This window comes from Rhinopithecus roxellana, chromosome 5 (assembly GCF_007565055.1).
Source record: "Rhinopithecus roxellana isolate Shanxi Qingling chromosome 5, ASM756505v1, whole genome shotgun sequence".
NCBI classification, from domain to species: Eukaryota; Metazoa; Chordata; class Mammalia; order Primates; family Cercopithecidae; genus Rhinopithecus; species Rhinopithecus roxellana.
In genome coordinates this window covers 102,701,598-102,715,669 of record NC_044553.1, presented here as the reverse complement: position 1 = coordinate 102,715,669, position 14,072 = coordinate 102,701,598, and the positions used below count along the sequence as shown (strand labels likewise).

The 14,072-nt window shown below is 53.4% G+C and overlaps 1 protein-coding gene and 1 non-coding gene across 4 annotated transcripts in view; both read right to left on the bottom strand.

Annotated features, from left to right (window-relative positions):
• The window catches only part of LOC104663940, a 28,954-nt gene extending 23,750 nt beyond the window's left edge, over positions 1-5,204 (bottom strand). Inside the window, exon 1 of the transcript XR_004057493.1 lies at positions 4,443-5,204. This is a non-coding gene — a transcript (uncharacterized LOC104663940). The remainder of the gene's footprint in view (positions 1-4,442) is intronic.
• A 2,542-nt stretch (positions 5,205-7,746) lies between these two features.
• On the bottom strand, positions 7,747-11,656 carry NKX2-1 (NK2 homeobox 1). Of its 3 annotated transcripts, XM_010365332.2 has the most exons (4): positions 11,412-11,656; positions 10,827-10,971; positions 10,345-10,730; positions 7,747-9,382 (listed from the first exon to the last, which is right to left on the bottom strand). In XM_010365332.2, exons 3-4 carry the CDS (start codon positions 10,715-10,717, stop codon positions 8,640-8,642), a joined length of 1,116 nt encoding a protein of 371 aa, XP_010363634.1. In that variant the 5' UTR covers positions 10,718-10,730; positions 10,827-10,971; positions 11,412-11,656; the 3' UTR covers positions 7,747-8,639. The 3 variants fall into 3 exon arrangements, with proteins under 3 accessions (XP_010363634.1, XP_010363633.1, XP_030787474.1); XM_010365331.1 differs by lacking the exon at positions 10,827-10,971; XM_030931614.1 differs by lacking the exon at positions 11,412-11,656 and having other exon boundaries at positions 10,827-10,999.
• Between the last annotated feature and the right edge of the window lie 2,416 nt (positions 11,657-14,072).

Sequence of the window (14,072 nt, the reverse complement as noted above, 5' to 3'; positions counted from 1 at the left end):
AGAGAGGCCGCGGATGGGCGGGGTAAGGACTGGGACTGGGGAGACTGAGAGGTGGGGGATGCAGGGAGGATGAGGCTGCGGGGCAGGAAACTAAGCGCCTGGGACAGCTGCTTCTCTTGGTCCTGGAAATCAAACTTTCGCAGCGAGAGACCCTAAGACAGCTCGCGATTTCAAGTGCCCACACTTCTAGTTTAGACACTTGGCAACCCATTTGGAACAGCTGGGCCGCGAGGGGCCCCCAGGTCTTTGGAGGCGTCGTTGGGAGGTCGCAGAGTTGTCCCTGGGCTTCCCTGAAGGCCCCGCAGACTCCCTGCCAGTCCTGGCCACACCCAGCCAGGGATTCGCAGCTCTAGCCTGAGAATGTTAACCCCGGCAACCCCTTCTGGCGGCCATTCCCTTAAAAACCAATTCAATTTTTCCATCAAGTCTTCTACCCAATGGGTAGACTCTTCGTTAAATGACTGTTAACCAGTACCGCGGAGAAGCACAATCAACAAGGTTTCTCTGTCACGTTTCTTGCCGGTTTTTTCCTCCCAACCATGGAGTCTCCATTTTCTAAGCAATTAAATTATATATTCAACAGGAATATTCCGTTTAAAATACTTCGGGACCGAAGACTGATGCCCAAGGTCTGAAGCTGGAAGAAAATATTTAGTGCTTGCCTACAGATTCTGTCACCCATCATCTGCTCGGAATGCGCTCCGTATCTTTCAGCGTGTCCGGCTCTTATGATTGCAAATGGCCCTGTTTTCAAATGGAAATAAGACTTGCAAACTGATTATGTGTATTGAATCAGAATCACTCGCTAGATCCTCTTGTTTAAAATGTATTGAAAAAAGGATGATGGCTGCAGACCTCTGTAACCAGCTCTGTCTCTTCTCTGGGAGGTCGATCTATTTTGCAACTTTTTGCTATTTGAGCATGTTTCAGCCAGATAATTACATTGCCATTGTGTTACCGCCCCAAAGTTCAGACATGGTACACACACCACCTCCCAGCCGTCTCCCAGGCCCTTCTCTCTAGGATCACCCCCCAAACACCACAGGCACAGTATATAAACAGTCATCCACCATCACCCCCACCTCCCCATCACTTTGACCTAGCTATATATAACCAGCACTTCTCAGCTGCTGCAGCCTCCCTCAGAAGCCCACACACTTTCAGCAGGAACAGTTGTTTCTCTTTTCTCCCAGTCTCCTTTCCAGCCGCCTTTCTCTCTTCTGTCTTTCCAGTGAGCAGAACCACATACACAGCCTCCAACTAGCTTTCACAGGTGCACCACCAATACAATCTAAGTATTTAGCCATGTTGAGAATTTTCAACAACTAATTGTGTTGATGTGGCATTGTAATTGATAGAAAATGATTAATACAGGAAGGTTAATGTGAACATGTTTGCATGCTACCATATATCTCAAAGGGTTTCTCTTTCTCTTTACCCCCACCCAGTGCTAAATGATGGCCATGAGTGGGTTGGCTTTTTGTTAAATATTTCTAAAAAGTTTTTCTGTTTGATTTCAGTATGAAGTGAATGGACTATGTAGATGTGTAGAGAGATGTCTGAGCTTTATCTATTGTGTGAGTTGTAGGTATGATACAATGCAGCACTTCCGGAGTTTACTGCACCCAGGCCCAGACTCAGGAGTCCTGCCAGGGAACAGTACGGCCAGGGAGCAGTAATCAACATTTCAGTTAATACTGCCAGGTCAGTGGGTAGTGATGAACTAGCTACAACTTCTGTTTGCTGTGGCTTGCAGTAGGAATGTGTGCTGTGTGCACCACAGTGGTTTGAGAGTTGCAATTCTTTCTGAAGTAGAATCAGAAGGGAAGGAAGAAGCTGTCACTGCACAGCCCCCCCAGGCCCTTAGTTGCAACCCAGGTCTTGCAGACCTTGAGGCACCATCAAGTGGCCAGGTAGAGAGAGAGATTTAATCCTCTGCGGCTTGAGTCTCCTCTAGAAAAGTCTGTCGCTGCAAGTCTCTTTAGAGATCTAATGCTCTGGAAGCCTCTGTTGGGACCATAACTTTGGAAGGTTCGCTTTACACATAGGTATATCGAGTTCCTTTAGACACTGACTGAGTCTCCAGGTTTATGGCAGAGCGTGCAGTCAGCTCAGAGGAACTAGCTCTCGGTCCTCTTCGTGTCATTACGGTAATTCCCAGGTTTTCTTCTGCGCGCGCGCACTCAGCCCCGTGTGTGCTGGAGAGATCAGGTAAATCAGTAGCACGTGAGCCAAATAAAGTCTTGTTTTCCTAGAGCTTTGGACCTTTAGAGCAGTAGCATTAGGAGGGAGAATGCAGAAAAGGTAGAGGCCAACCTGTTGTGGGTCATTTTCCATAGACTGGATCCAGAGCACAGGGAAAGGGGAAGGATATCCAAAGATACTTCATGGCCTGATATCTCTGAGTTTTTAGAAATGAATGATCAGCAATCACCAATACTCTAGAAATAGAATATTTAACACTCCACCAACAGCCTGCTGTTACTAACAGCAAGGTCTAACAATCAAAGACCGGATTCTCTAGAAATGTGTGAAATAGAGGGGAAAGGGGAGAGGAAAAAAAGTTTGCCTTTTTCCTTGCTGTCAGACAACACTCAGACCTGCATTCTTATTTCCACTACTATGTGAAGGCTTAAAGGCTGAAATCAAGAGGACGTTTCCAACAAATGCAGAGCAGAAACAGTTTTCATTTGTTTGTTGCTGTTGTTGTCCCAGGGCAGTAGTATTTATACCCATGATTTTTATAGGTGGATAAGTTCAGCAAGGGACAATATCTTTTTTGTTACAGAATGCCTCAAGAAGTCTTATCCACAGCTGTGTCTCAGACACCAAGTTCAAATTCTTTAGGAAAAAATTTCAATATTTCCTAAAACATAATTAGTTATCCAGAGTTTCACATGACAATAAATAAATATTCTGACTTAAAGTGGGTAAAACTAAAGGGTTTTGGTCTATCTGAATTTTTCAGGGAAGCTAATGAGACACCTTAATTGAGGTAGTGAATTTATTCAATGTTCTTGCATCTAACGGGTTCTGTAAAATCTCTGAGAATTCTATATTACAATTTTTCCCTTTGAATGTCTTATAAAATAAATATATGCATGTAAGATAGATCGATATTTGTATATACGTGTGTATAAGATAGATACATATGTATATATACCTCTTTACACACATGCATATAAATACATAGAAATCTGTGTGCAATCACTTACAGAGTAAGCAGAATCAGATGTGAATTTTATGTGGGAGGCAAGAGTTTTCTTTAACAAGTCCTTTTGCCTGCTACATTTATGTTATGTTTTATTTATATTTCAGGCAGAGCACTGTGATCAATTTATGTTGAAGTGTCCTACAAATAACAAAAATAGACAAAACAGCAAAATGGATTTAAATCTAACCCTTTCCAAAACTTGGCTACAACTCATAATAACAAGGGTAATAAATGCTTAGGTAGCAGAGGTCAAACGGGAAACATTATCAAACGAGGAGAGGCACAGGAACCCAGGATCATGCCTCGATGCCCACCAAGTTGGGCATTAGGTCACTATCAGAGAGAAATGCAGCCAGCCACTTCAGCTATGGCTTCAGCTGAGGCAAGAGCTGTGCTGCCAAGTTGCTGAGCCTGCTCTTTCTCCATTCCTTTGAGATTCATTAAAGAAAGTTCAGAAACACAACTACATGAGGTGAGGATAAGGGCACATGCAGAACCCCTTCAGTAAAACTTACTTTCATCTACTCCCATCCATATCCAATTCCCTCAGCTTGGGTGGACAAACTTTCCAGACAGGGTGACTGAAAATGACTCCTTCTAGAAGCAACTGGCCGAAGGGGCACCAGAAAACTTTCCTGTGCTCCAAGTTGAGGTAAGCTACTAAATTGGGCCCCACAGAGGGTGGCCTGAAGTCTCAGAAACACAACTGCACGAGGAGGAACGCGCCAGCCAGGAAGGCAGGGAGAGCCAGAGGAACGTGGTGTCCAGCGTCTCCTAACCAGGATCTAACAGCAGAGAAAACATTCAGCCTCCTCCCTCCCAATACCCGTGTCTGTCACTTTCCTTCCATTCGAAAAGAAAGTCCTAGTTGAACTAAACAAGCCAGTAGCCCATGCCTGAGAACCATATCATCTCAGATTCTCATCTCCCAATAGGCTTCCTACTTCTCCACAAATAAAATCGTCTACTCCGCTTCCTCGCGCTAATAACTGGGGGGTGGGGAGCAGGGAAGGGAGAGCGATGTCTGGAGACACACGATCAGAATTCAAGGCAGCTTCTAACAACTCTCTTGTTTATAGAAAATGAATGTCTGCCTGGCTTGCTTTTAGTTCAGAAAAGGGGTCAGTCTTTATCAGCACGGTTCACACAGATCCTGGATTTTTTTTCCCTTATCTTAAATTGACCCGCTTTTAAGATAAAGACATAATAGAGAAAGCATTGACCTTACCTGGTCCCTAATGAGTTGGAAGTCAGAAAACCCCGCTCTCATTTCCTCTTATCTGGATCGCCTGAGAAGAGATTCGCGCTACCTTTTGTGCAGTCGCGCCTCGAGATAGCCCCTCGCTGACGCCTGGACGCGGTGAGCGCGCTGAAGGCTGTGCGGCCTCTAAGTCTGAGAATTCTTCTCTGCGGCCTCAAATTTGGAGAGTTGGATGCCAAACCAAGACACTGTCACTAGAGCTCGCTCCCTAGCCCTGGCCCAGGAAGATTTAAAATTCCTTAGAAGGCTCCCGAGCAAGTCTTTCCCTATGAAAGGCCAAACTCTAAGCTTCGGGAAGAAGCCTCCTACAAGGACACAGGTCTGGAGCGCCCGGGGCATCCGCGTCTCCAGGAGTGCGTGCCCAGAGCGTTTCTAGCGGAGACTGCCCGGGCCTGACTCGGATTTCATTCGCTGGGCCCCAGGCTACTTCCCACCGGGCCAGCAGCAGGGCCGAGCCCCTGCCCTGTTGGCTGAGGCATTCCCTGCCCCCATCCGCCTCCTGGCCTTGAGGACCGCAGTGTGTGCCCTTGTTGGTAGCCGCAACAGCCCGGGATCCCTGTCTCCCCTACTCAGAGCATATCTGTCTCGCTCTTCTCCCCTCTTCTGAGCTTGGCCCAGTCCCTGACCCCCTTGCTAGCTGAGAGAGCTGCTTTCCTTCCTCTCCTGCCCACAGCTCCCAGTTCCCAGGCTGGGGCCAGGGTGGGGAGCCGCTTTGGGATGCTAAACATCAAACAAGCCCAGTCTGGGGTTTCAGGGCCCGAAGCCACTAGAGCGGCTCTCCAAGGCTCTCGAGAAAGTCCTCGTGTTTACATGGCGAAGTGGGGGTGGGGAGAGGAGGAAGGGGGGGTGCAGTGTGCAAAATCTCCCCCACTCCTCGCAGCCGTTGGGGCCTAGGGATTGGTAGGGTACTTTGGCGGAGGCAAAGCTTCGCAGTGATCTCGGGGTGAACTGTACTTGCTCCCAAACCTCCGAAGCTTCCAAGCACCTCAGTGCCAAGGGCATCCTCAGAATGCCGATTTCTCCGAGAGGGGAGGCCAGAAATTGGGCATGAGTTGATGCAGGAGATTCCCGGAAAGGAAGACGGTCGGCTTTCCAGAAGCCGACGGTACTGTAGGGGCGGAGGGTGTCCCCAGGTTGCGGAACCCTCTTGCACTGCTCCCAGCGCCACCTATTTCCCTAATGAAAAGCTTCAGATTGCGTTCTAGGTCTCTTCCTGCAGCTGCGACAAGTCCCCTAGCCGGGAGCGGGAGCGGATGGAGCTAGCGTGATTGATGGGGAAGAAAGAGACTGAAGTCCTGTTTGTCTCGGTCCCCAAACCCAACTGAGTTCACCTTTCCCCAGGACAAGTAAACAGACTTCAAACTATGCCGACTCTAGACGTCGAGGAGAAGAATGTATTTGTTGGAAACTCCATGCATTGCAAAGATGATAAGGCCGAAGGTACCACAGCCTACTAAAATTGTGACTCCCAAAGGCTTGCTCCCGGCTAGAATAGGGTGCGGGGCAGCCGCCTGGACCACAGCCGGGCACTGCCAGCCAGGTCCCCGCCCGGGCTTGGGCTAAGCTGGGGCAGGTTTAGCGAAGCTCCAATTCCTTGGGATCCGGACCTAGAGCCAAACAGCAGCTGCAGTATCCACGTCCCCTGCCCGGCCGGCCTGAGCTGGGTGCCTTAGCCACCTACACTCCTGGTCCCGGAACCACAGCTGACCATTCCAACGCAAGTGGTCAAACTTTACGGGTTTTTGTTTGTTTTCCAAAATGTGAGACCTGCTAAAATCACCCTTCCCCGCCTTTCAACCAGCACACTCACTAGACCCAACCATCCTCTTGGGTATCTTCGAGTCCCTCTGGATATTGGAAACTGTATCTCAGCAGTGAGGCCCAGGTTTCTGAGGGAGAAAGCCTGGCCTAGCCCCCAGTCTTAAGGCACCACCCCAGAGGAGCCTCCAGGAAGTCAACAAAGAGGACTAATGGGACCGCAGCAAGGACTCCTGGCCAGTCTGCTTTCCTCACAAGTTGTTGGTGGGGGAGCGGGAGGGAGGGATTGGGAAGAGATGCAGACATAATGAAATGAAAGAGGGAAAGAAAGGAAGAAAAAGAAAGTTGAAAATCTAGGCGAGAAGTGAGTACATGCCAAATAAGAATCAAGTGCCCATAATCCAGTACTTCCAGGCCTAGAGGAAAGTGCTGGGAGGGGCATCTGACCGCAGCTCGCTCAGCTCGCTCAGCTGCCTTTCGTCTGTAGATTTGGCAAGGGTGACCCGGAAGGGGCTACAGCCCATCCAGGGACTACAGTTTTTCTATGTTCAAAACCATTCCTTCTCCCCTCCCTCTCATCCCTGATGGGTCTCCCAACACAAACGCTAAGCACTGAGGAAACCAGGAAATTAGAGGTTGGAAGAAGGAATCAAAAATGATTTTTTTTTTTTTTTTTTTTTTTTTTTTTGCGTGGCATGGGAGGTAGTGGCTGGGAGGTGACGAACCGCAAACAGGAGAAAGATTCATTACTACAAAAATTTAGGATCCCAGAGAGAAAAACCGGTACAACAAAGAGTGAAATCTCAGCTCACAAAGTCCTTCCTGGGACGTCCTCAGGCCTGTCACCCAGTGTTACTCCATTGGAGGCCAAAGGAGCCAAAAGCAGCAGGGGCTGTGGGTGTCTGCTGCTGGTCCCCGAGAGGGATCCCTGTTTTAGGGCAGAAAAATAAGACCCCAGAATGACTTCCTCACTTTTGAAAACAGCCTCGCACCGAATTCTGTGAAGGAGCTCAGCCACGGATTAGAAATAAAGATTTGATGTTCAAATCTACAGAGGCGATCCATTCGCTAAAAACCATAACTCACTCAGAGTTATTTAAAATGGGTGTCCTCTCTCACTGTTTTAAAACTTTGGCTCAGGTTTGTGAGACCACAGTAGATACTTCTGAAACTCCTATCAACAGAAGCCTGACTCAGAAAATGAATTCTTTGGTCTCTTTCTCTTTCTCTCTCCCTCTCCCTTTTGGTGGAAGTAGTTTGGTATTTCGGTCCTCCACTGCAGTCTCAGGACTGCTCCAGGTTTGGTTCCACACAATTTCTAAGGAAGAACAAAACTCCCTCTTCCTGTGGGGCAAGGACTCTCGGCCTGGCCTCCTTACCTCCTTAACCGGTTCAGAATCCTTTGAGCTCAAACCCAAACAATTTGAATCTCATCAGACCAGAGACAAGATCCTCCCAAGCCCCCGCCCTCAAAGCCATTTAAAGCCAAATCAAAACCAAACAAAAAGGAGGATTTTAATCAGAAAAAGAATCTTTTTAATTTGTATAATTTATTAGAAGCTTCTTAGGAACTATATTTAAGCCAAATATCTACATAAGTTACAACAGAAAAAGACTGACGCCGCAAATACCAAACTGCCAAATAATATACACAGATTTGTCAATGCCCATAAAAAAATGTGAAGGGCTGGGGACTGGGAGTGGTTTTTCTTTTTACAAGAAAATGTACAGATTACTAAAAACTAGGCATTTAGTCCAACTTTTGACAGCGTTTTACAGCTACAAGTTCACATCAAACAAACAATTTTCGCGGAGGGCAGTCACCGCTGAGCCTAGGCGGCCAGAGGGTGCTGGGGAGGGGGCACTTCCTTTGTGTCAGTGACAAGTGGGTTATGTCGAAGACTCTTTCCTCTCCCCAGCTCCTGTCCTCCCTTCAAAAAAAAAAAAAAAAAAAAAAAAATCCTGGTATTTACAAGCGAGTCCACTTTGCTGGCAGAGTGTGCCCAGAGTGAAGTTTGGTCTTTAGAGTCCAGAGCCATGTCACAGAGCCCTCTCCAATCTGTGCCCCGCCCTAGCGTGGGAAACCCATTTGAATCGCCAAAAACGACAACCCCAAAGCTGTTTTATGCCCTTCTCTGCTTAAAGATTCCTTAAGAGATTGGATGCGCTTGGTTGTTTTTATTTTCTTAAAAAAAAAAAAAAACCCACAAATTTTAGGGGGGGAAAAAAAGAAAGAAAGACGTCCAGCAGTTTGGCCTTTGTGGTTTTTTTGTTCCTTGGTCTAAACGCGGCCAGGTTCTTAAGAAAAGTCGAAGCGTGTGGAGCAGCGGTGGATGGTGGTCTGTGTGGCGGGCAGGAGGGAAGTGGTGAGGCAGAGCGCTGGGCTAGGGCCGGCCCGGCGTCCTCTCACCAGGTCCGACCATATAGCAAGGTGGAGCAGGACATGGTGCCGTAGTCCGAGCCCGAGGAGTTCAGGTGGGACAGGCTGGATACCTGGCCCTGCAGCGCCGCGGGGCTGGCGGCGTGGTGCGCCAGGTCCGGAGACTGGCCTGCACTGCCTGGCTGGTGGCCCGGGTGTGCGCCAAGGCCAGCGCCACCGCTGCCCACGGAGATGGCCGCTGCCGCCGCCTGCGCTGCCTGCGCCTGCTGCTGCGCCTGCTGCTGCGCGTGGCCTTGTAGGCTGGCGGCGCCCGGCGCGGGGGCACCCGCCTGGCACGGTTTGCCGTCTTTCACCAGGACCGGCACCGCCACACGTCGCGGCGACTGCTGCTGAGCCTGTTGCTGCTGCGGGCACCCGGCGCCCCCGCCGCCCCCGCCGCCGCCGCTGTCCTGCTGCAGTTGCTGCTGCGCCGCCTTGTCCTTAGCCTGGCGCTTCATTTTGTAGCGGTGGTTCTGGAACCAGATCTTGACCTGCGTGGGGGTCAGGTGGATCATGCTGGCCAGGTGCTCGCGCTCCGGCGCCGACAGGTACTTCTGTTGCTTGAAGCGTCGCTCCAGCTCGTACACCTGCGCCTGCGAGAAGAGCACTCGGCGCTTCCTGCGCGGCGCGCTTGGCAGCGGGGCCATGTTCTTGCTCACGTCCCCCAGCGAGCCCAGGCCGCCCATGCCGCTCATGTTCATGCCGCTCGCCGGGCCCATGAAGCGGGAGACTGTAAGCGACAAACGCACAGCGTCGGCCGGGGCCAGGCCGAGCCAGGCCACCCCTGTTTTCCGCGCCATTGGCCCTCCCCGCCCGCCCCAACCCGACGGCGCCCTCCTGACCCAGGCAGCCTAGCGCTGGGCCCCAAGAGGCCCATCCGCGGGGAACTGCCAGCGCCTGACCCAGGCCGTGCCGTCGAGGGCTGCACTAGAGCGCTTACAGCCTCAACCCTGGCTACCCTCCCTCAGTCTCAGTTCCCTCTTTCGAACCAAAAGACGCATTGGGGGAAAGGCCGCTTCTGCTCCTTTCGTGCCCAGCCCGGGTCAGAGCAATGGGATCAGCTGGCCACAGGCGGCGAACTGGGCTCAGGCCGGGATCTGGGGTCCGACGGTAGACCCCAATTTGGAGAGGTTAGGAAAGGGGGTGTTGACTTCCAAAAGCTGGAGCCCCCAGACGCTTTGCCTCTTGGCTTCTCTCCTGTCGGCCTCAGTGAGGGCACCTGCTCGGCCCCTTAGAGTCCCCTCTGGAATTGCGAGTCCTCCCACCTGCCCAGACTCCGCTGGAGAGAGGGCCGGAACGGGCGCTCTAACGCCTCGCAACAGGGCAGCCTCCCTCCTGGCCGGGCCTAGCCTCTCCGCGCTCTGCTCGCCCCTGCTCCTTGAGCTCGGGGTCGCTTCCCTCGGCTCCCCGAGGTCTTCTGCGCGGAACAGAACTGCCAGTCTACCGCGCCTAGGAAACGCCGAGTACCCGCATCTGACCGCAGGACCCCAGCGCTACCAAGTGCCTGTTCTTGGATCCCCAGCCGAGCAGGGGGAAGCATCCCCAGCTCCCGCACCCAAGTCCCTAGCGCCGCTGCCGGGCCGCCCTCCCTGATGCCCAGCGCGAAGCCTGCCGGCCCCGCGCCTTCTGGACGGCTCTCGCCTCATCTCTTGAGCTCAGCCCGCGGCCCCGCAGTGGGGCGGCCTCACTTACTGGCGGGGAAGCGCGGGTCTGGGTTGGCGCCGTACCATCCGGGGCCAGAGGCGCTGTTCCTCATGGTGTCCTGGTACGGCGGCAGCTCGCTCATGTTGCCCAGGTTGCCGTTGCAGTAGCCCCCCACGGCGGAGTGCGAGAGCTGGGGCACCCCCGCCGCCGTCATGTGGTAGGCGGCGGTGACTGCGCCGTGGTGCCCCACGGCGTGCTGCTGCATGGCCGCGGCCGGCGGTGCCGCCTGGCCCTGCCTGTACGCCGCCAGCGGAGCCCCCAGGCCGCCGCCCTCCATGCCCACTTTCTTGTAGCTTTCCTCCAGGGGACTCAAGATGTCAGACACTGAGAACGGAGTCGTGTGCTTTGGACTCATCGACATGATTCGGCGGCGGCTGGAGGAGGAAGGAAGAGGAGGAAAAAAAAGGGAGAGGGGGAAGGCGAAGCCTAGCTGCTTTTTTTTCTCCCTTTGCCAAATATTCTGGTGTTACCTTAACGCCGATCTTGTTGGATGTACACGTAACGGAGTGGACCGAGTCCTCCTTAATTGGCTTGAGTGGAGGCTCGGGGGCTGCCTCGCGTTTGTTTTAGCCCGGCGCCAGGTTTTAGGCAGCCACCAGAGGCGGGGCGTAAGCGCTAAAGCAACAAGACAATAGAAGCCTACATCTTGCCCGAGATAATTAGCTTACATGCTGATGACAAGGTAAACACCTTTAAGTTTCACTTGTCAGGATTTTTAGGTCTCAAAGAGAGAGAGAGAGAGGCAGAGACGAGAACCAAAGCATTTCCCCCCTCCCTTGGACACCCCCACCCCCATTTTTTGTGGGGTACCAGCGGAGCGCGGGGAGGAGGTGGAGGGGTGGGGAAGGAGGAGGGAACCGAGAGCGGGGAGGGCAGGAGGTGGGGTGGGGGAGTAACCGAGGAGGAGAGATGGTTGGGAGGAAGGAAGGTGAATGCTGCTTTGCAACCAACTTGCGGAGTTACAAAGTGGAACCACTTTCCAATTCGGTCGGGGTTCCCCGGACATGAACAGGTCTTTAGGAGGAGGGGGCCGAGGGACGGGGTGGGGGTTTCACCTGAGCCTGCCGGGGCTGCTCCTCCCTCCCGCCGCGGCCTCCCAGCCCCGCGCCTTCCCACTGCCTCCGGACCACATCGGGCTTCGCTGCGCTGAGCCCCAGTCGCCAACAAATGAGCGAGGGAGTCTGGGGACGAACCCTGGGGCCGCACTGTTGGTCTACGTGTCTGTCAGTCTGTCTGCCTCTCTTCTGCCGCCGTCAGAGGGACACCTCTGCTCCCCGCCCCCTTTCCCCCTACCCGAGAGAATCCGAGTGGGCGGAGGGGGCGCTGAGTAGGGGATCGACTGCCTCCCGGAGGCTGTCCCGGATCCCCGAGCCACCACCCGCCCCCGCAGCTCAGTGGTTTTTCAGTGGGCCACCCCCGCCAACACGCCTCCCCCCAGGTCTTTCCCCACCCCCACCCCCGGCAGAGCAAACACAGCACTGGCCCCCCGAGCTGGGAGGATGGGAAGGGGTCTCACGGGAGGGTCCGTCACTGAAGTTGCCCCACCTCGAACAAACCTGGTGTCCCTGACCCTCGCCCATCTCCCAGACACGCGGGGTTCTGGGGCTGAAGCTGACTTTCCGAGGACATCACAACCCCAGCACCCGAGCCCAGAGCCACGCTGTTTTCCCCTCTGATGCTTCAGGGAGGGCGCGGGCAGGGAGCGGAGTGAGTGCCCGCCAGTCTGTTGCCGGACGGAACTGAGCCTGAACCCCGGCGGCGGGAGCGCTGGCCAGGAGGGGGCGAATGCCGAGGTGCGGGAAGCTCAGCAGGCGGGAGGCTGGGCTGAGGCTCGCCTCCGCCCGCAGCTCAGCCATGCAAAAGTGCACTTGCTTCCCGGGAATAACCAAATATCTTTGTTTAAAGTGGTGGCGTAAATGGCCAGTCGCTTTGTGGCCAAGCTGGATATTAGTAGATGAGGATCATTCTGCTTCAATTGGGCGCCTCTCATCCGACGAGCAAGAAACTGCTTAGGAGGAAGTGGGTTTCCTGTCTGCGCGTTCCCAGGCTTCAAGTGTGGGCCCCGCGCCTTGAGGGTCCTTGGGCGTCTGGCGAGGGGGAGCTGTGGGCTGCGATCCCCAGCGGAGTCGGGGGTGTCCCCCGCGTTGGTCGGACCAGGCCGGGGCCTGAAGCCGAGTCGACTACCGAGTGGAGCCCTGAACGGCGCGGATTTTGAGACCGACTCCGGTTTTTGTCCGTGGATTTTAAACGTTTTTATTATTGTTTTTGTTTTGCTTTCTCTTTGGTTGTTTTAGCCTCCTCTGCGCGCCGGGGGCTAGGAGGGCAGAGCACTCCTCGGCCGGGCCCAGCGGGTACCTCCAAGACAACCGCGCTGGTCAGGGAGCTTCTCGAATTTAGTTTTTGTTTTCACATTTTCTTTCCCCTCCTTGTAGAGAGGGAGCTCCTGATGATGATGAAGAGGCAGTTTTGAGCTACTTAATTCATCCAGGCTCCCTTTTTAAGATTATTAATAGCAATTATAGTAAAGAAAGTTTTATTTGTTTTTGAAGATTTCAGCCCTCTCCTTGAAGAGTGTTCTTACTCCCTCAATACAAAGCCAACGTCTATACTAACGTTGGCTTTTCTCACAGCCTACCTTCTTTACTAGGCGAAAGAAAGCTCAGGGCACCCTCCACCCTCCCACCTGCGCCCACGTTTTTGTGCGGTCCCCACGGCAGTGCTGGGGAGGCCACTCTACCTTTGCGCAGGGAGACGCGCTCGCCGCTTGTGTTGCGAAAGACCAGCGCGAAGCCCCGCTCCTTACCCCTCCTTCCCAGGGGCTTCTCTGGGGGGCGCTCTCAGGACCGGACGAACTGAGCATTGATTACTGTGGTGGCTAAGCAAGGACGGGAGGCGACGCCGGGCTTAAGCGAACCACAGAGGAGAACTGGCAACGCTGAATACAGACCTTGTCTGCAGGCGAGACCTGGCCGGGCCTGCGTCCCGAATGGGGTCTGATTGCGAAGGCGGGGTGGGTTTCCCTGTCACCCAGCTTCTTTCTCTGACTCGCCATTATTTCATAGTTGTTGGTAAGTTTAAGAAACACCAAGTGTAGAATGTTGTACATCTCTCCCAGTCTCAACACCATTTAGAAATGGAGATCAATCTTCACAAGGTTTTTGTGAGATTCAAGTAAGATGGAGCACATCAAAGTGCTTTGAAAGCTTTGAATGTTTTTCAGCTCAGTGCCAGCACTGAAGATTGAGGTAGTTATTATCATGACGATCCCCATTCCCTCTTTAGGTCCCCAGACCTGAGTAAAAGGAAGACTTGGGTGAATCTTCCACAGCCCCTGGGTCTTCGTCCCTCGGCAGCTTTTCAACCTCTCAGCAAGCCACAGGCGCACGTGGCTGGCAGCTCCCTGGCCTCCGGCTCTGAGAGTCCCAGGGCAACCGGGCCTGCAGTTCTCCAGGAAACCCCCCTCCCCGTTCTGGACAAGGAACCCACTCCCCAAGAACCGCGCAGCAGGTGGCGAATCTGGGAGCTGAATTGCAGCGCAGCTCGAAGTGGCTGGGGCGGGCAAAGACTCCCGCTTCACTCTGGGACCAACTGGAACGGCGCTTCAACCTCTGCCTGCAGGGGTGCTTCTCGCGCGCACCGGCAAGCTCTCGTCTCCACCTCGCCTGGGCCTTTGCAGCGCCCTGCCGCCCAGGCTTCAGCACCTCTCCTACCCTAAC